Source organism: Glandiceps talaboti, chromosome 5 (assembly GCF_964340395.1).
Source record: "Glandiceps talaboti chromosome 5, keGlaTala1.1, whole genome shotgun sequence".
Classification (NCBI taxonomy): domain Eukaryota; kingdom Metazoa; phylum Hemichordata; class Enteropneusta; family Spengelidae; genus Glandiceps; species Glandiceps talaboti.
The window spans coordinates 20261485-20284095 of record NC_135553.1 but is presented as its reverse complement, the minus strand read 5'-3'; the positions used below and the strand labels follow the sequence as shown (position 1 = coordinate 20284095).

Here is a 22611-nt window from a genome sequence, read left to right as displayed (position 1 = left end):
TGTTTGCATGACTTACCATTGTCTGTTGTTTTGCACCTCAAACGAATGTTAGACAAGAACTGACAGAATATACATGACATAGGTTGAATTTAGAGATTTAAAGTTCATTTCTGTATTTTATATTGTCATTAGCAAGGGTATGGGTGGATTTTATTCCCAAAATCAGTGTGCATGAAATCTGTATGTAATCTTTGGGTTTTAGACAGGGAGTAACCATAGCGGAGGGTGAAGACGTGTCAAACCTTATAGCATATTATTTCCAGAGCTATAGTTGTACCATTCTTAGTCTAGCCATTCTAGCCATTTTCATTTTGTTTTCTCCGACAGATTACATAATAGTAATGGAATACATAACGTTATCTCTGCTATGACAACGGTTATTAAAATCACTAGACTACTAGTATATAAGTCATCGCATTGTCAGACAATGTTTACAGGCCCACTTTATTGATTTACTTTATTTACTGATGAAAACATGATAGCAAAATAGCCCAAATTCACCTCTTTAAACACAGTATCAGTATCATATTCTGATAACTAGTCTGGATGCCAACTGTGGTCTAACTGAGTGAATGTATAAATCATAGTGATACTGGATAGGAACTAGACTATATATGATAACAAACTGCAATGCAAAGTATACAAGATAAAACAAACATTTTAAACTTTATAAAAGAATACATATGTACACACCCATATATAGACAAATGGACAGAAGACTGACCTATCAACCTACCTACCTACCTACCTACCTACCCTACCTACCTACCTACCTACCCTACCTACCTTCCTACCTACATGAATGTACATGCATGAATGTACATGTATACATGCAAGCAAGCATGCATGCATGCCGCATGCACGCGCGTGCACACACACACACACACACACATTTAACAAACACTGTGTATTAAGAATTGACATAGACATACATGTATGTTAAACTCAGTCTGTGTACTCCATTTGATGACAAATTTAAGATCCTTTCCATTATTTTCATTTACAAATGAGAGATTGGCAACCAAAACTGCATGATGATGTCCAAATAAAGTTCTGCATAACATCTGCATTTGTTCATCTTTGCAATGTACACTGACTAGTGTTAGACCACTTCATAATAGACAGAAATAGTGAAGACGTGTCAATTGACCTCATACTACAGTTGTACCGTTCTTATTCTAGCCATTTTATTTTTGTTTTTTTCCAAATTACATACATAATAGTAATGGAATGCATGTCATCTCTGTTATGACAACTGTTTATTAAAATCACTAGATTTACAAAGAGTATTGTTTGACAATGTTTATATATAGCCCTACATTATTTATTTACTATTGAAAACATGATAGCCAAATAGTCCAAATTCACTTCTTTAAATACAGTTGTGATAAAATCTCAGTTCACACAAATTTTTCAGTATCATGATAGCAAACTGCTATCAAACTGCTATGCAAAATATTAAACATACATTTTTACATGTTATAAGAGAATATGTACTATATATGCACACCCATACAGACAAGTGGACAGAAGACTCTGACAGACAGATATACATACATGTACATACATGTACATACATACAAATGACATACATACATACATACATACATACATACATACATACATACATACATACATACATACATACATGATTGTATACATACATACATACATACATACATACATACATACATAAATACATACATACATACATACATACATACATGATTGTATACATACATACATACATACATACATACATACATACATACATACATACATACATACATACATACATACATACATAAATACATACATACATACATACATACATACATACATACATACATACATACATACTTTACATACATGCAAGCAAGCAAGTATGCGCATGTACACACCCTCACACACACACACACACACACACACACACACACACTGTGATACTGGTAACTCTAATATTGATCATGAGACTGAAAACACTGAATAATTCAGTTAACAAACACTGTGTGTGTATTAAGATTTGACATATGTTGAACTCAGTCTGGGGCCATGCATACCCCATTTGAAGACAAAGAAAATATTGGCAACCACTACTGCATGTCCAAATAAAGTTACATAACATCTGCATTTGTTCATCTTCACAATGTACACAGTACAGTGTTAACTTGATAATGTTACTGCATATTAAAACAGATAACTTAAGCCTTTCAGCTACTTGCTATCAGGTGTAAAATAAACAATGTATTGACTGCTTTAATTTGATTATCAGTGCTGTATGTGGTGGCTCTAAATGTAATCTATCTGTATACAATGTTTACTCATTGGGAAGACCCTGCTGATCACTACCAGAGAATGAAGTGTCAATAAAATTTGTCCATATTCTAATTGTGATACAGTTGAGTTTCCTCTCCTGTCAACATTGTTTACAAATTGACTACATTTAAAGTGACCACTACTGGGCTGATAATTAAACTGTTACTTTACACCTGATATGAACATTCTACATGAATGGGGCAAGTAGCTGAAATGCTTTTAATTATCAGTTATGTGTTGTACAATCACAGAGGACTGCATTTCAATCCTTTTTTAAAATGGATGTCTGAGATATTTACAAGTAGTGTCTCCTTTCCCCTAGACTGTACGATACGTTGTGACGTTTCACCCTCACCGGCCTCCTCTCCGATGTTTGAGGGTGCACCGTCATGGCGTACCTTACAGACTTCCTTTCCCCTTGCATTGTAAACCAAATTAAAGTGTGTCGTCTGGATGCCAACATGGTTTCAGGTTTCTAACTACACTACGTCTGGTCAAAGTCCAGCACAAAAAAGTTGAGTATCCAATAAATGAACCCCAGCTGTTATAGTGATGTAAACAGTGTATAAGTAGCATCCCTGAGCTGACAAATATACCATATTTGGACATTACATAACTGCCCCAATATACACTAACTTTATGAGGGACTGCCGGTGAGAATTTTGTGATTGCTAAACAAAGACATGTCACATGATGTTAATGACTGTGTGGTTATGGATGAATTTTAAACTGTATCTAATGATCTCAGGACCTCCAGCGTAAGACTTTGACTATTCCACGACCTCTCTGACTTAGCCTGGAATCGATGTGGATGGAGATTTTGGATTTGTCCCCCCCCCCCCCCCCCCCCCCCCACTCACATCAAAATTGAAAATCTGCAATCGCCTAGATTCTACGATGATCTGACTCTGCACTCATCTGGTGAAAGAAATTAAGGACTATTAATTTCAGGCCTTGCTTCCTATATATTTAAGCATCAAAATTGCCTAATAGAATGTTCATTTCCACCCAATGAATAGTTTGATACACAGGCATGCACAGTCAGATATACACACACATACTGTACACGAACAAACACAGATACCATTCAGACTGCCTGACACATATACATACATGTACATGTATGCACAAAAACTTGGAAGACAAGCACTAATAGCTCACACACACACACACACACACACACACACACACACACACACACACACATACATATATATACAGATACATACATGACATACATGTGTGAACACAAATTAAGACATCACACAGATGACATAACTTGCAGATAGACACAGGCATGTACTAAATTGCATACAAATGTAGCAATATTTTTCAGGAAATATATGTATGCAATGTATGATATTGATTTACATGTATTTGTTAATGCATTCATGAATGTTATAGATTAGTCTAGTTCCTATACTGCACCATTATGATTTACACCTCCACTCACAGTATAGTCAAAGTCGTTACTCTAGAAGTCCTGAGGTGCATGAAATGCAATTTAAAAATTCATCCACAGCCACCCACGGTGTCATTAACATCATGACTTTGTTAATCAATCACATAACACAGTCCCTCATAAAAGTTAGTCTTTATTGGGACAGTTATGTAATGTCCAAATATGGTATAAGGTAAGCTCAGGATGCTAATTATACAAGTTGTTTACATCACTATAGCAGCTGGGTTTCACTGATTGGATGAACAACTGCTTGTGCTGACTGAGGGACTTTGACTAGACGTGGTATAGTTAGAAACAATGTTGGCATCTAGACTAGTTATAAATTTGATTTATGTGTATGTGGGTGAAAGATTCCTCAGGGTAGATATCACATGTTACAGTTACATAACCTGAAATATTTACAATGAGAATATTAATATTTAAATGAGATATTATTCAAACAAAAGTGCACCTACTTGACAATCCATACAGGAAAAAGACTAAGAATATGAGAAAGGGGTTGGAGCTGGGAAAAATCCTCATAGCCCAGGCTAATAGAGTACAAGCAATGCAGATGACAAACAGCATGGCTACATATATAATGGACCAGGAAAGCCTACAAAAAAAAATATGGAGAGATAAAGACATCAACGGAATCCTGGAGCAAATAGAGATCAAGTATATTATGTTGTTAATTTGAACTATTCACACAAAATATCAAAATCACTACATCCATATTATCTATGTTTGCAATGCTGACAAATCAATTATACCACTTAACAAGCAGTGCTGAAAACACATGGACTGTAGTTCAGCCCTATTAGGATTCTAAACCAGTGAGTGATGGCTAATAGTTCACTGTACAATATCTTTCCCACAACTCTCTCTGATTGGTAATTCTTAGAGGTTCCTTATTTCATAACTTCTTCACTAACCCATATTTCTCAACATTTTAAGCATAATAATTATGTTTAATTAATATTAAATAAAAGTATACATATGAAGAAAGTTCTAAATTTTGTATAAAAATTAAACATGTACTTTGAATATTACCACTTTTCCGCAACGTCAAAGTATCACTAACTAGTGGCTTAGTGTGTATGACGAGTTTTATGTAAATTTCTTTTGTTATACCTATTCAAATAAATCTATGTCTTTGGTAGACTGTAAGATACGTCGTGACGTTTCGCCCTCATGGCCTCCTCTCAGGTTAGGGGTTGCCTGATTTTTGAGGGTGCCCCGTCACAGTGTACCTTACAGACTATGTCTTTGGCAGAGTCATATTATTAAACAGGTATATCTTTTCCTTAGTTTGATTGCAAATATTGGGCATGCCTTTCAAGAAAATCTATTGACAAATTTCTAAAATTGCTACTCCTGCAGTAAATCATTGATATCAGAACCAATGAAAAGATCTATTAAGAAACTCATCAGTGGCAATTCTACGCTTTGCAAATGCCAACAATGTTTTCACAAACCCCTGTACACAGGTGAGATTTTTATGACTTCAAGGAGATGATGTCCAACACTACAAATCAGAGAGAGTTGTGGGTAAAATATTGTACAGTGGAGTCTGGCATGAATGAATGGTGTATTCTACGGACTAGAAATGACCATGGAGATGTACACTACAAGACCAGGTGTAAACTGAATGCCAATAATTTAAAATCTGCTAATACACTGAATTTCACCAATATTGATTCACACATGGAAGATTAAAGGGGCGAAAGCTGATTTCCTTGGCAATTTTACAACATGCATACATATAATATTACGTCATAGGATAGGCTATATTGAAGTTATATCTCAATACCAGATTTGAGTTCAGTCACCTTGCAAGCCTATAAGTAATATGCTTCAATTAGTACAATAGTGCAAGTACATTTTAAATACACGACAAAAATTATGCCCAAAAATGTAAAATGATCAGCTTGTGCCCCTTTAATTAAGAAAAGCTCACAGAGATACGGTGACATCAGAATTTTGCTGAATCAAGTGAAATGTGTCTAAATAGAACACAGGGCACTCAGGCTTAGTTAGTTATGTTTATGAAAACAAACAAACAAACAAACAAACAAATAAATAAACAAAATAAATAAATAAACAAACAAACAATAAATCAATGAATAAATAAATAAATACTGACAAGAGTCAACAAGAGACTAGTTACAAATCATTATCAACAAGATCAGTCACACCCAATATGGGGTAAGTACAACTGTGACCATTTCACATATAGGAAAACCTATAGTAATTCTTGTAGTTGATAATGATTTGTAATTACTCTTTTTGATGCTTGTCAGTATTTATTTATTTATTTATTTATTTACTTATTGTTTGCTGGTTTATTTATTTATTTTGTTTGTTTGTTTTTGTAAACCTAACTAAGCCTGAGTGCCCTGTGATTAGAATGCATGCACACAATTTAATGCAAAATTGGTTGAGACATTGTTTGATATGACTGTAGAGTTTTATTTCTTCATAACACAAGCTAAATTAATACATACCGTACAGTCATTACAAACATCTTAGCAACTTGCCAATACTAATTTAGTATACATGCATGTTAGTTATTTCCTTGCTCTTAAAAGTGATCCCATATTGTTTGTCTGGGGAGATGACATTCCTAGAATACAACATGCAGGTGTCATTTCAATAAAGAAAATTACATGGGAATAGTTAGAAATGTGGACATACCAGAAGGCCAAGTCCCGCATTCCCATCATCTTCATTCCCTCTTTAATCTTCTTTTCCTTTTCAGTTACCAAATTGACCAGGAGAAATGCAATAAACGGTGAGAATGCCAAGATCAGGTAGATACCAACCAAAGTTTGAAACAGCGTGGTAGATGACCTGTAGCTATCTTTAGCCAACATCTGGACAAATAACTGTGGCGTGGGCAGGGGTCCGTTGGTCTTCATCTTGTATGAAAAAAAGACAAAATATAGAACTCAGAAACTGTTGACAATCTGATACTGTAGTGCTTGAACAGTGTTTTGCTGTGATGAAACTAGTGTTCGTCATTTATTTTGATCTGGACACACCTATTAACCTTATGTGAGTCATTTTCAATAAATACAATATTGCACGGCTGGTAGTTGCTTTGAATAAAAATCATGCGTTTCTTTTATCTTTACTTTACCTATACTTGCTGGTAGTAATTTGGTAAACACGACTGCAGTCCCATATAAAAATGAACATTTGATTGTAGCTCCTTTTTTTTTTATCAGAAAACCAACATTATGTCATGTACAAGCTTACACGGTACGATACGTCACGACGTTTCGCCCTCACCAGCCTCCTCTCAGGGTTTGGCCGATGTGTGAGGGCGCCCCGTCACGGTGTACCTTACAGACTAGTACGAGCTGAGACAGGTTCAACAAAAAGTATGGAATATATACTCTAGTCATTCTACATCTGATTCATGACAACGCATGTACATGTCATGACAATGTGTGTTTACATCATTTTTTCTCCTGTGTTCGAAATATGAGTCAAAATGTTTAAAATTGCCATTACTTTCGATTTTTCTTTGATATTACTGGTGCTGGTATAATTATGTTATTCTCCAATATTTTACTTCATTCAGCAAGAAAATACTCGTGACCTAACAATTGTCACTATGAGTTGCCCCCTTACATGTACACCACTCGTATTTTCCTATGTATGAAGAAAAATATTGGGGAATACCTAAAAATTGATAAAATACCAATAATTACACATACTAGTGATATTTTCACTGCAGAAACACTATTTGCATACCTGCATGCAAATGATATTCAAATGAGGACAAGGTTATTTGTATCACAAGAAATTGTGTGATCACGCTGTATTTTCACTGCAGAAACACTATTGCATACCTGCATGCAAATGATATGCAAATGAGGACAAGGTTATTTGTATCACAAGAAATTGTGTGATCACGCTGTATGATTTTTATGCAGATAAACATACATTTTTGTATGTAACACTAACCGAACCCCATGCCACGCAATTTCTAGTATGGGTACATAAGAGCATTAGCACTCATGCTTGCAGTGTTTTCTGCAGCTCTTTCATTTGCTATGCTTGTGAAAGTACGGGCACAAAGAACACTGCAAGCACTAGTGCAAATACGTTGAGTGCGCCATACTTGCACTTGTATGACATGGGGTTCTGTTGTACACTTTTCACTAAAGAATTACAATCAAGAGCACATAACATTGGTCATAAACAAGTGTAACTGTGACGAACGTAGTCCACAATGCATGAAGTGTGATAATTTACATATGATTTACATGTCATTATCATATGTAAATTTTGTAAATGGGACCGCTCCTCTATTTTCCAAATGAAACGTGTGGAGAACCCTGCATACAGATATTCGGATAACTGCTTTTAGGGTGAGGGTTTGAACAGATATCATAGCAAACCGACAGTTACGTGAGCTATCACAATCACAGATCAGCAGGGTAGACAGGCTATTGAATTGTAGGTTTCTATCTTGAGTAAAATTGTACATGTAGTATACTTACTGCAATGAGTACTTGATCTATTGCAGTCTGCAGGGCAGCAAATCCTGTATTCAAGTACTGGTTGGCTGAGCAGGAAGTAGTACTCAAACCATCAGCATTGTCTCGGCATTGATCTGGGAACAAAAATAGTGTCAATAGCACTGCAGCACAATAGTACAGTTTATGTGTTCCTTTTAAAAACAAACAAACATCACAACAGTTTAATAATACAATTTACAAAAATGTACGTGTTAAATTTTTAAGAATGTTTATCAACATTGACCAACTGACCCATAGTTAAGTATATGAAAAAGTAATGAGAAACATAAAATAAATTATGGTCACCCTAATCGTACATATAATCATAATGGCTTTCCCCAGAGCAGGTGCCTAATAACACAGGTTATACTCATATAGAATCTTGTACAGACATACCCACTCCTGTAAAATCAGTTTGCATGTCTGGTAGTGCCCAATATGCTGTTCTGATGGTATAATTCATATCATCAACATCTCCATTAAATACCACGCCGCATGAGATCGTGTTATTAAAGTGTGCATCAACCATCTCTTGTTCACTGTCATACACTCTGTATGGTTCTGTCAAACCCAGGAGAGATGTCACATTCTCAACCACATCTTGGGCCTTGCTGGTATTTGGAGTGACGGCAAGGCCACCAGAGCACAACGAAGGATTGGTAAACATCGACAGATTGTGGCTTGGGAATGATGAGATAGCTGGATAGGTCTTGGGTTGATTTGGCAGAATAAATGCACCCAACATGAGAATGAAATAGAGCGGGAAAAGGACCTCCTATAAATAAAGAATGAAGGAGAAAATTGTAGTAAATACACAAATATTACTATATTAGGCCAAAAATAAAGAGAAAGAATTGTTTCTGGTCAGCGCGCAAATCAATTAAATACCCCCGCTTCTTTTGGTGTGCTTGTCCAGCCCATGCAGTATGCAAATCTTTTTTTTTTTTTTTTTTTGGGGGGGGGGGGGGAAGGGGGAACACAACAATAACCCTCCCTCCTTCATCAGTGAAGACAACTGCAGAGCCAATCATGAACAATCAAATGACATCATGACTCAAGGCATTAATAGTGGCTCAACCCCAAGTAGTCTTGATGCTAGATTTTCGGGCTATCTTCTGATATGATAAATGAATTCGTTGTGCGAACGAAGTTCGCAGTGTTGGCTTGCCCGAAGGTCTAGCTAATGTCATTTTCAGACTTGACATTCCATTGAGATGACGTATGGCCGTGCGTTGGGCCATGTATGCATATATATATGTTAATATATTCAATAACCCATGACCTCTATAATACATACTACTAACTATTATGTCTTGATCGGATTATGGTAATTGTGAGTTTGATCAGTGTGTAAACATTGTCATTCACACAATTCAGTAAAGGCACGGTGGTTATTTTTACAAGCCCTTCCTTAATCTGAATATGCTTGAAAAAATTAGCTATTGTCCTCTGTTTGTGCTTGTCATCATTGAGGTTCTCTGATTGGCAGTTATTTATTTCTCTGAACTGCTGAGATGACTTTTGCTAGACCTCGGATGTTCCATCCTGGATAGCGATGTTCGGTCATGTGTTGTATTGTATCAGAAGAACATCCGAGGTCTAGCAGCTAGACTAAACCCCAAGGTGAGTGAAGCGTGAACGGCACATGTCAGTAGTAATCCACCACAAATTGACGGACTGACGTCATCGCTCATTAATATTCATTTGATACAGCTGTTTTGACTATGTCCAATGTCCAACCAGGACTCAACCTCCAGCCTGTTTTTAACTAAAATCACATGAGGATGCGATGACGTCATCATTTTTATATGAATGCTGTAGGTGGGAGCACAGAATTCTGTGTGAGAGTCACGGGCTTGACTAGACTAGACGGTATAACCTTTAAGTGTGAAGTTAATGTAGTATGGAATATGGTCCATCAGGAACTAGACTATAAGTAATTACATTGTAATAAGGCGTAAAAAAAAATTTGTGTGGTTCCAATTACATTCAATTTTAAAATAGGTGGGGCAGGTAGAATTTTTATTTTATTTTATTAATATTTTTTCATATGTGAGTGTCGAGTTCAGGTTTTCCATTGTTTTCCTAATGGTCTCTGTGTTGTTCATTTCTTCCTATCAGATGTACAGCCATTACATTACATTATTGTTATTACCCTATGCACTTATTTTGCACCTAATTCAAGTAGTGGAGTCATGATGGGTGAATGGTTAACGTGACCGGCTTCGGAATCTACAGGTTGCAGGTTTGAGCCCTGTTGCTGCCTGCTGTTTGTTTCTGAGTGGCTTAAGTCCTTGGGCAAGATTGGAACCACGACTGTGCCACAGTCAACCCAGCTGTATAATTGGGGACCTGGTAGGATGTAGGTTGCAATGTGAAGGCTTTAATCCTATGCGCTTAAATGGCTGCAAAGGATTGAGCTGAGGAAGACTAAAGGGCCGTTGTGCCGTTCTGATCCGAGCCAGGGGTAATAATTATAAAGTGGTTGGAGCATGGCGTGGGAAAGCGCTATATAAGATCCCAACATAATAAGAATAGTTTTATATTGTCTTTTTAAGTTTATGTCAGTTTCCGCACCCACTATTTCTTGCAAGACTTCACGATTTTTGTGATTTTATTATTATTTTTCTTGAATACATTAAAAAAAAGAGTTAAGGGTCGCCCTGAAAATCTAGGTGGGGTCGGATAACCGGAACCAAACAACTTTTTTATATTTGGCCTAAGCATACTTTAATACTATTGCACTATACAGCAAATTTATTGTGTGACATATCTAATGTTGAAATAGTCTCTATATAAATTAACTGTCATGTGATTCTGAGTAGCTATGACCTTCAAAAAATCATACATGTACTTATGTATTTCATCTTTGCATTATTGACACTTGGAGCTTTTTCAAATATTTGTGTACAGTATATGTTAGTGATGTCAATAATATATGAGATTGTGTACTGTGTAGTTTTGGAAAAATCATTGTTTTTTAATTCACAGTTTTTTATCTTAGCAAATATGACATAAATTTCTATATGGCATGTAAATGAACCATGACATGAATTTAAACATCAACCCCCAGGCAAAAATTTAGCTATCTGGCTCAACCTACTGGAAAATGACAGATAATCATTGTCTCTGGGGTAATTCTAGCTGTGTTTTAAAGACCCACTACGGATTAGGATTAACATCTAGGTTTGAAAACCTGTTCCTTCGCAGAGCTACAGGGAAAAAGGATATGCCAGAACCAAATTAGAACACTATGTGATGACCCAAGGCTTGAAACACATATCCCATTAAAGGTGATTCAAAATGCTCACATTCACTATCGCTAATTTGCTAGACGACATGTTTGTGAAAGGCATTCTGGTTTTAAAACTTTAAATATCGGTAAATGTTGGTTAATAAGTCATGTGGACTGTAGTTTTTGTTTACTGATGTCTATTTTAACCATCAGCAATGTATGCTGTTGAGTTTTATTCACCTAGTGACTACGCTCGTCATCACCTTAGTGCTAATGAGTACTCCTTATGACGTCACAAAATCCTGTGGTCTAGGTGGGACCGGAAATACCCGAAAACCCTCGAAGTAAATCCGAAGGGAAGTGACTGAATAAAGGTCATTTTAAGGTGTTTGCAGACGCTTTTTTAAAGTTTTAAAACCAGAATACGTTTCACAAACATGTCATCTTAGACTAGCAAAATACCCTTGAAACTATTGGTCACCATCCTTGGGCTACCAATTTCAGAAATTGTTAGCCCAAGGATGGTGACCAATAGTCTCATATTCCTGAACTGACAACAGAATTCCTCTATTGGATATATATACATGTGGTGTTATTAAAATAACGTCTATAAATCTTCCATCCTTGAAACCATGCATTATCAGTGGTAGCCTGAGTGGGTTACCAACTGTAAATTGTAGTAGCCCCATGACAAGAATTGGTAGTCTTTGGACACAGGACTGCTGCTAATTTTGAGCCCTGTTACCTGACTGTTTTTTGTTTTGAAGTGTTGGGGAGTCCACGTGTTTTTCTTCTGGTAATACTTTAGCTGTAATAATTGTAGCTTTGTTTTTATAGATCTACAAATTCTTTTTATTCTTTTTCATATTTTATTTTGTGTGATTCACCATTGTTAATTTAATTTTTTTCATTTTCTTACGGTGTTTGCAAAGAAAAAAAGGACTGAGAGTGACGTAGCAAAACCACTAGAGTACTGCTGCATCTAGTAGTATGGAGGTGTACATCATAATGATACTGTATGTGTTGTATATAGGAACTAGACTATGCATCTAGTAATACATGTATGTTCTGCAGTCTGAGAAGAATTACAGCAGAAATATTGAAGGATCCCCGAAAGGCTGTGATGTTTATCCTCAGAGAATTCTCTATAGTGGTTTGAGGTGTATCATACACACTTTATGTTCCCCAAGAACTAGTCTAGTTCCAGACTGGTCATATTACGTACTCAATTACTATCTCCAGTCTAGTCAAGGCAGTTATGAAAGGTGTTAAACTGTGGTGCTCCCCTTTTAGTGAGTAAAGCACCAAGGGTGCATGTCAATAGTAATCCATCACAAACTGACAGGCTGTTGTCATCGGACTGCACTGATATGAAAATGTCCAACCAGGACTCCATCTCCATCTCCAGTCTGTTTAAACTAAAATCATGTGGGGACACCATGACGTCATCATGTTTATATTGGGAGGGGGGGGGGGGGCTGCAAGGAAAGATATGCTCGAACAACCGCCTTGACTAGACTGGAGATAGTAATGGGATACATTGAGTACGTAATACGGCCAGTCTGGACCTAGACTACCCAAGAACAATTTAAAGCTGAAAAATCGAAGGGTTACCAAATGATTGTGCATATCATACACATTTTCTGTTCACAAGAACAATTTAGATAGGCAGGAAACTGGCTTCCCTAGACCACTCATCACAAATATAAACAATACCACACCTGTAGACAATAAGGGCCTCAGGCACTGTATCATGTGTACATACATGTCACACGGTAACCATGCAAACATGACTCACATTCTTGCTAGTTCTGTGTATGTCAAAATCTGAGACTGCAATTAATGACTTTCAATAGTTTGTTCCAAGGATGTTGGGTGTGTCTGTGTGTATCAGTTGATGTACATCAGATGGTGTTGTTTATATTTGTGTGGTCTGTGGGAAGCCTGTTTCTAATTTGTCTAAATTGTTCTTGGTGAACATACATAAATGTGTATGATACACAGTCTTTCGGTGACCCTTCAATATTTCTGCTGTAGATATATAAGAAACAGGCTTCAAACAGACCAGTCATTACAAATACAAACAATACCACACTCCTGCCAAGCGCTAAGCATACACTGTATGTGTACACACGTCACCATGCAAACAGACTCAAATTCTTGCTATCATCAATTTCAAATTTTGTGTCAAAATCGGAGTCTGCAATGTGTGTTGTGAGTGTCTGTGTATCAGTAGGGGTCGGATGGTGTTGTTTATATTTGTATTGATTGGTCTGTGGGAAGCCTGTTTCTTATCTATCTAAATTGTTCTTGGGCCATGGGAACATGTAAAATGTGTATGATACACACTGCAATACACACAACCGTTTTACTGTGTATATTATCCTTTATATAAATATGGCATTAATTCCAATCAATGGCCTGACGACCTCACTCGCGTTACCGTATGACAATCTCCATGGTTACACCGTACCCCAGTGCAGAACACATTAGGCAGTCAGAAATAGGGAATGTTTAGGCAAGGTGTTCAACCATAATACACGTAATAGTATTAGTAGTACACTCCCATGATCATACTAACCTGAAGTGTTTGTCTTCTGTTCCGATATTTCAGCAGAAAATTCCTGTAAATCAGCCATCGCAACTGTTGTGACAGTGACCCCGCCATATTTCGACGTTGTGTTCAATCAAAATGCACTCACTTTTATATGTAACAGTCAATGATTCAAGAATGTATATGCATTTAGGCCATCGGACCTGACTCTCTGTCACAGGGAAAGCACATGACGTAGGACGTTAAGAAAGGTTGTGTTGACAGAATAAACCATTATTTCATAGGTTAAATTACACGCACAGCGAATTGGAGGGACGTCAAAAAAGGGCTGGATACACACGGTATACGGCTTACTTTGATCTCTGGAACTTCTAGCTATATCTTCCGACTTAAAAATAAAATAAATAGCCATTTTCTGTTTCTTCTCATGTTTAGGCATCACAAGGTTACATTCCTTACCCTCGACAATTACATTCATAAATCTAGGTCATGAGAACATGTACGTCATGAGGACTATGACATAGTGCAATCGCATGAGGGCGTAAGATATACTGCCAGTGAGTGAGATGACTAATTCATTCCATGTTCATTCCAAGGCACAGGGAGGGGCGTGTAATATTTCATAGATTGTTGTTTTCCAGGTCTACAGACTAAATATAACAACATTTTGATTAATATATATTCCTACATGTAAGGGGAAGAGACAAGGGGGCCATGCCTTTGACATACAGAGGAGTTTATACAGCGCTCACTTATTGTAAAAGGCCAATTTTTCTTATTACAAAAGCACTTTTTGCCCCCTATTCTTCATACATAGAATGTATTTCGTGCAACTCTAGAATGTATTAAATGCATTAAATGTATTAAATGCATTAAATGTATTAAATGCAAGCTACCCGGACCATCGCCGAGAAATAGAATGTATTTCGTGCAACTCTAGAATGTATTAAATGCATTAAATGTATTAAATGTATTAAATGCAAGCTACCCGGACCATCGCCGAGGAATAGAATGTATTTCGTGCAACTCTAGAATGTATTAAATGCATTAAATGTACCTCAACCATCTCCCGTGTATTAAATGTATTAAATGTATTTCGTGCAGCCTTAGAATGTAAAAATGTATTAAATGTAAAATAGTAAAGTACTGGCCATAGCTCGAGGTGGTAAGGCAAGGCAGCATATTCAAGACACTCGACAAAGCTATTTGCAAATGTTCAATCTTTTTATAGCTAGTTCGTGCACTCGCAACACCTTTTTCTTCTTTTTTTTTTGGGGGGGGGGGGGTGTCACTCATACCCAGTCTTTTAGCTGCTAGACATTTTCTTCCGATACGATCCTAGATCCTGTACATATGTGAGCTAGAGGTGACCACTGACGGTGACCCACACAGGATCCTATGGAGTTGCTCCCCACCTTCGGTTTTGGCATTGGAAGCTTATTTAAAATGTTATTGAAGAAAAGTGATGTGCATACGTCACGTCACCTACGCTACAGTACACAAGATGTATGCCAAGTCTGATTGAACTTAATTTATGCATATCAGGAATAGGACTGATAACAAATATCCATCATTCCCACAGCCCTCTCCTGGCTCTGCCAAGTGCAGAGCAAATAAGGATGGAAACTGTCACAACAATAGTATAATGCTTTATTGAAATTATAAAAATGTATTTCCTTTCAAAAAAACCCAATAAAAACAAAACATTTTCATGATGATATTAAAATAATTAATAACACATGTATACTAGTATATAATATATATATTATACAGCACAGACACTTCACATATACTGCATATATAAAGTTTAAAGTTTATTTATTTTCTAAAGCGCCTTTTCAAAAGCGCTGTACATACAATAGATTTAAAAGCATGGTAAAACAATATTAGAAAGCTAAAAACAAATTATATATATATATATATATATATATATATATATATATATATATATATATATATATATATATATATATATATATATATATATATATATATATATATATATATATATATGTACAGTATATGTAAAGTGTATATGCTGGAGTAAACAGCTAGTGCTCAATACTATTAAAGTATATAGCGTTATATAATATATACATATAGTTACCCTACAGTAAATGTATGTTACTGTAGTTTGGGATATATATATATATATATATATATATATATATATATATATATATATATATATATATATATATATATATATATATATATATATATATATATATATATATATATATATATATATATATATATATATATATATATATATATATATATATATATATGTTCCCCAAGCAAAGTAAAGTGTAACAGTTCCCCAAGCAAAGTACAATACCACTGTTCCCCAAGCAAAGTACAGTGTAACTGATCCCCAAAACAAAGTAAAGTGTAACTTCCCAAGCAAAGTAAAGTGTAACTGTTTCCCAAGCAAAGTAAAGTGTAACTGATCCCCAAGCAAAGTAAAGTGTAACTGTTCCCAAAGCAAAGTACAGTACCACTGTTCCCCAAGCAAAGTAAAGTGTAACTGATCCTCCAAACAAAGTAAAGTGTAACTTCCCCAAGCAAAGTAAAGTGTAACTGTTCCCCAAGCAAAGTAAAATGTAACTTCTCCAAGCAAAGTAAAGTGTAACTGTTCCCCAAGCAAAGTACAGTGTAACTGATCCCCAAAACAGTGTAACTGTTCCCCAAAGTAAAGTGTAACTGTTCCCAAAGCAAAGTAAAGTGTAACTGTTCCCCAAGCAAAGTAAATAAGTGTAACTGTTCCCCAAGCAAAGTACAATACATGTACCACTGTTCCCAAAGTAAAGTAAAGTGTAACTGTTCCCCAAGCAAAGTAAAGTGTAACTGTTCCCAAAGCAAAGTACAGTACCACTGTTCCCCAAGCAAAGTAAAGTGTAACTGTTCCCCAAGCAAAGTACAATACCACTCACTGTTCCCAAAGTAAAGTGTAACTGTTCCCCAAGCAAAGTAAAGTGTAACTGTTCCCCAAGCAAAGTAAAGTGTAACTGTTCCCCAAGCAAAGTAAAGTGTAACTTCCCCAAGCAAAGTAAAGTGTAACTGTTCCCAAAGCAAAGTAAAGTGTAACTGTTCCCCAAGCAAAGTAAGGTGGAACTGATCCCCAAGCAAAGTAAAGTGTAACTGTTCCCCAAGCAAAGCACAGTACCACTGTTCCCCAAGCAAAGCATAGTACCACTGTTCCCCAAGCAAAGTGTTACTGTTCCCCAAGCAAAGTAAAGTGTAACTGTTCCCCAAGCAAAGTAAAGTGTAACTTCCACAAGAAAAGTAAAGCGTAACTGTTCCCCAAAGTAAAGTACCATTGTTCCCCAAGCAAAGTAAAGTGTAGCTGTTCCCCAAGCAAAGTAAAGTTTAACTTCCCCAAGCAAAGTAAAGTGTAACTGATCCCCCAATATAAGTAAAGTGTAACTGTTCCCCAAGCAAAGTAAAGTGTAACTGATCCCCCAATATAAGTAAAGCATAACTGTTCCCCAATCAAAGTAAAGTACCATTGTTCCCCAAGCAAAGTAAAGTGTAACTTCCCCAAGCAAATTAAAGTGTAACTGATCCCCCAATATAAGTAAAGTGTAACTGTTCCCCAAGCAAAGTAAAGTGTAGCTGTTCCCCAAGCAAATTAAAGTGTAACTGATCCCCCAATATAAGTAAAGTGTAACTGTTCCCCAAGCAAAGTAAAGTGTAACTGTTCCCCAAGCAAAGTAAAGTGTAACTTCCCCAAGCAAAGTAAAGTGTAACTGTTCCCCAAGCAAAGTACAGTACCACTGTTCCCCAAGCAAAGTACAGTGTAACTGATCCCCAAAACAGTGTAACTGTTCCCCAAAGTAAAGTGTAACTGTTCCCAAAGCAAAGTACAGTGTAACTGATCCCCAAAACAGTGTAACTGTTCCCCAAAGTAAAGTGTAACTGTTCCCAAAGCAAAGTAAAGTGTAACTGTTCCCCAAGCAAAGTAAATAAGTGTAACTGTTCCCCAAGCAAAGTAAAGTGTAACTGTTCCCAAAGCAAAGCAAAGTACAGTACCACTGTTCCCCAAGCAAAGTAAAGTGTAACTGTTCCCCAAGCAAAGTACAACTGTTCCCAAAGTAAAGTGTAACTGTTCCCCAAGCAAAGTACAATACCACTGTTCCCAAAGTAAAGTGTAACTGTTCCCCAAGCAAAGTAAGGTGGAACTGATCCCCAAGCAAAGTAAAGTGTAACTGTTCCCCAATCAAAGCACAGTACCACTGTTCCCCAAGCAAAGTATAGTACCACTGTTCCCCAAGCAAAGTGTAACTGTTCCCCAAGCGAAGTAAAGTGTAACTGTTCCCCAAGCAAAGTAAAGTGTAACTTCCACAAGAAAAGTAAAGCGTAACTGTTCCCCAATCAAAGTAAAGTACCATTGTTCCCCAAGCAAAGTAAAGTGTAGCTGTTCCCCAAGCAAAGTAAAGTGTAACTTCCCCAAGCAAAGTAAAGTGTAACTGATCCCCCAATATAAGTAAATTGTAACTGTTCCCCAATTAAAGTAAATTGTAACTGTTCCCCAATCAAAGTAAATTGTAACTGTTCCCCAATCAAAGTAAATTGTAACTGTTCTCCAATCAAAGTAAATTGTAACTGTTCCCCAATCAAAGTAAATTGTAACTGTTCCCCAATTAAAGTAAATTGTAAATGTTCCCCAATCAAAGTAAATTGTAACTGTTCCCCAATGAAAGTAAATTGTAACTGTTCCCCAATCAAAGTAAATTGTAACTGTTCCCCAATTAAAGTAAATTGTAACTGTTCCCAAATCAAAGTAAATTGTAACTGTCCCCCAATTAAAGCAAATTGTAACTGTTCCCCAATCAAAGTAAATTGTAACTGTTCCCCAATCAAAGTAAATTGTAACTGTTCCCCAATTAAAGTAAATTGTAACTGTTCCCCAATTAAAGTAAATTGTAACTGTTCCCCAATCAAAGTAAATTGTAACTGTTCCCCAATTAAAGTAAATTGTAACTGTTCCCCAATTAAAGTAAATTGTAACTGTTCCCCAATTAAAGTAAAATATCCCCAAAGTGTAACTGTTCCCCAATCAAAGTATTAGTGTAATTGTTCCCTAATCAAAGTTACGTGTAACTGTTCCCAAGCCAAGCAAAGTGTACCAGTTCAACAAAGTAAAGTGTACCAGTTCCCCAAACAAAGTAAAGTGTATCAGTTCCCCAAACAAAGTACATGTAAATGTAAAACTGTTCCCAATCAAAGCAAAGTGTAACTGTTTCCAATCAAAGTAAAGTGTAACGGGTCCTAAATCAAAGTAAAGTATATATAGTTGTTCCCTAATCAAAGCAAAGTGCAACTTTTCCCTTGTCAAAGTAAAGTATAACTGTTCCCAAAACAAAGTAAAGTTTAAAAGTGTAACTGTTCCCCAATCAAGGTAAAATCTAAGTATAACTTCCCCAATCAAAGTAAAGTATAACTGCCCCCCCCATACAAGTAGTAAACCTGTTCCCTCATAGAATTATTTATAGCTGTTTCCCCAATAACAATATCTCTTCCCATAAATGTAGCATAGCTGTTCAATCATAATAGTAAATTACTGCTGTTCCCTTATTAAAGTAAAGTACTGTAGTGATAATTGTCTAAAAGTAAAGTACTCCCCCCCCCTCTCTCCAAAGTGAAGTAGAACCGATCCCCCATAAAATTAGTATAATTGTTCCTCCATGAAAGTAAAGTGTATTTGTCTCCTCATAAACTTAAAAGTATAGTTGTATAGTTATTCCCCCCATGAAAGTAGTACAGGTGTTCCCTCAGAACAGTTGTGTATAGCTGTTCCCCTAATCACTGTACATGTATAATTGCCTCAAAAAGATGTATAGCTACACACCCCACCCCTCCATAAAGGTGGTATAACTATTCTGATAGGGATTCTAATCTATGTCAGAGCTTTGAGTACAATTACAAATAAAATGATACAAACCGAATATTAACAATAATTATATCCCCAAAAATCATCATTATATTAAAAATGGCAGACCAAGTTGCTTTTTTTCTTTGCGTAAACTTAACAACCACCCATAGATGGTTTGTGTTAGTCTTTAAAGATATGGTTAGATATTAGTATGGTTAATGGTTAGGGTTAGAGTTAGGTGCCTAAACTAGAGGTGATCAAAGCATACGCAAAGGGACTGGGCAATAAAGTCTACCAAATAAATACAATGAAGATATGTATGGGTTAGGTATTCTTCAATTTTAATGAAATGATAATAATGATATTCAAATTTCAATATCCACGACGAGCAATTCATAATTTATATGCAAATGCTCAGCAAATATATCCATAATCAAATCAGCGAGAAGGCCTTTGTTTTAGAAGTAGCTTTAGAATATAACAAGATGGCACTAATTTAGTAACACTATCATAATTACTGTACTGAAATTAATTATATCAGTTGATATAATTGCAGAGTTTAAAGTTGCAAGAGCCACTAATATGGTTGCTGGGGACTGCATATTTTATAATAATACCCTATTAATCTCACTTCTTCTGACCCCAACATCAATTTGTAATATGTTGCTAGGAGTATGGTGGTTGTGGTGGCTATGTTTCTCTTGTCCCCAGTTTGACAAATAGCCAGTGTGCACTTTAAGACTCATTGGACACAATAAATACACAAATCTGTCGGCCATCTGTGCAAGCCTCCTATGAGATATCATGTTTCCACTAAATTTGCACATCATCTTTCATTGAACAGGGTATCATCTTTATTATGCCAAAATGTCACCAGACATATCAACTAAGCTGTGTCTGGGGTTAACTTTAAGGCTTTTTTAACCATACCAATATATATGGCACAATCACTTTATGTTTAACAAAATTTACAAGTAGACACGCTAGTAACACCTAAACAAATATTCAACTTAAGCAGTAGGTCCAGTGATTTCAAGTCGGAGAGGATGGGGGTTCCATTTCCATTTAATATGTATGAAATGCCAGGAACCAAGTGAAGCATTTCCCTCATCAAAAATAAAGGGGAAATACTTTGAAGTGAACCAGAAGTCTGTGATTGCGTCCCGTGCCGGGAAAGGGCGTCGAGCTCTAGCTCGGTTTTCAAGTTTTGTTGGTTTACCAGCGCCAATTCGAAGGACGCCCTATCTCCAACACGTCAAAAAGCTAGCAGAAGCAGCCGATGCTGAAATCACCGTTGAGCTTGCAGAGGCAGTGGATGAAGTAAAGCAACTACAAGCAAGTGAAGAGGAGGAGATTTGTGCAAACGAAACTGGGAACATTGCAGTATCGGTAGATGGTGCATGGTCAAGTCGCGGATTTAAAGCCAATAATGGAGTTGTTACAGCTATTTCTGTAGACACCGGTTAAAGTTTGTGTTATTTATGTACAATTATTTTATGTTACATGTGACGCAGTTAGATATTCGAACGTGGGGTTGTAAGTGGAAAGAGTTCGGAATTGTTTTCAAATTAAGTCATATTCATTCTATTGTTTTATTCATTTTTATTCTTCTTTTCTTTTCTTAGCTCTTTCTTTTCATGATAATATTACATTTTATTGTAGTTATTTGATAATATTACCTAGTACAAAGTATTGTGTAGTGTCATCAGCGAAATTATCGAATCATATTGTAACAATGCAAAATCAAACAAATGTTGTTACAACATAATTATGATTATACTTTTTACATTTTTGATATAGATGATGTTGACAGCATGTGTCGGGAGGTGAAAGCCAGTATCCTTCATTATGCAAGTACTGCAGACAAACCTCGTCACGCATTTTGTCCGGTAGGCATAAAGAGCTGGTGCAAATTCCAAAGTGACAAGGCATCTGGTAATGACACCTATAGGCCCTTGAAGACACCCGTCCCGGAATCAGTTGTAAATGCTGTTTGGCCCACGATTGAGAATCTGTCCACTGACGATTTACTTGAGGGTGCCAAGAACTGCCATACACAAAATCCCAACGAGTCGTTTCATCATTCCTTAAGGACATTCCTGCCAAAGGAGGAGCACCATGGGTACCATGAGATGCGATTGGGGTTGAGCATTGCTATAGCCAATTTTAACTCGGGTCTATGTAAATTTGGGAATCGGTTGTACGACAGGTTGGGTTTATCCATACCTCAAGAGAGTGTGAGCGCGTGGAGGCAACTTGACACTGAACGCATTTACAGCACGTCATGGGCCTGTATCAAGCAGCACCAAAAACGACGACAAAGAAACAGAAACTCTAAAGTCAGCCGGGAAGAAAGAATGCAGTACGATGAAGGACCAACATATAAGTCTGGGTCATTTCTAAGTAAGAATGCTAGTCTGCTGCTGCTTCTACTGCTACTGGACGGATGAGGAAGTGTCGGAAATGTGATGCACCAAAGAAAGGTCATCCGAAAGGACAATGTCAATCGTAATAAATGCACGGCATGGCTGTAAACACTGTCACACAAGTATGACGACTTTACCTAGATAACTTTATTTGATCAGATATACTTGGGTCATTTTAAATTACCCCTTACTATTACTTGTGACACATGATTATGCTTCCAATGACTAT

The 22611-nt window shown here is 36.5% G+C and overlaps 1 protein-coding gene across 1 annotated transcript in view; it reads right to left on the bottom strand.

Annotated features, from left to right (window-relative positions):
* The window catches only part of LOC144434979 (cholesterol transporter ABCA5-like), a 57760-nt gene extending 43476 nt beyond the window's left edge, over positions 1–14284 (bottom strand). Inside the window, exons 1-5 of the mRNA XM_078123510.1 lie at positions 14106–14284; positions 8686–9064; positions 8257–8384; positions 6455–6672; positions 4234–4373 (exon numbers count right to left, since the gene is read on the bottom strand). Coding sequence (XP_077979636.1) covers positions 4234–4373; positions 6455–6672; positions 8257–8384; positions 8686–9064; positions 14106–14192 — 952 coding nt within the window. The 5' untranslated portion in view covers positions 14193–14284. The remainder of the gene's footprint in view (positions 1–4233; positions 4374–6454; positions 6673–8256; positions 8385–8685; positions 9065–14105) is intronic.
* Positions 14285–22611: the final 8327 nt, after the last annotated feature.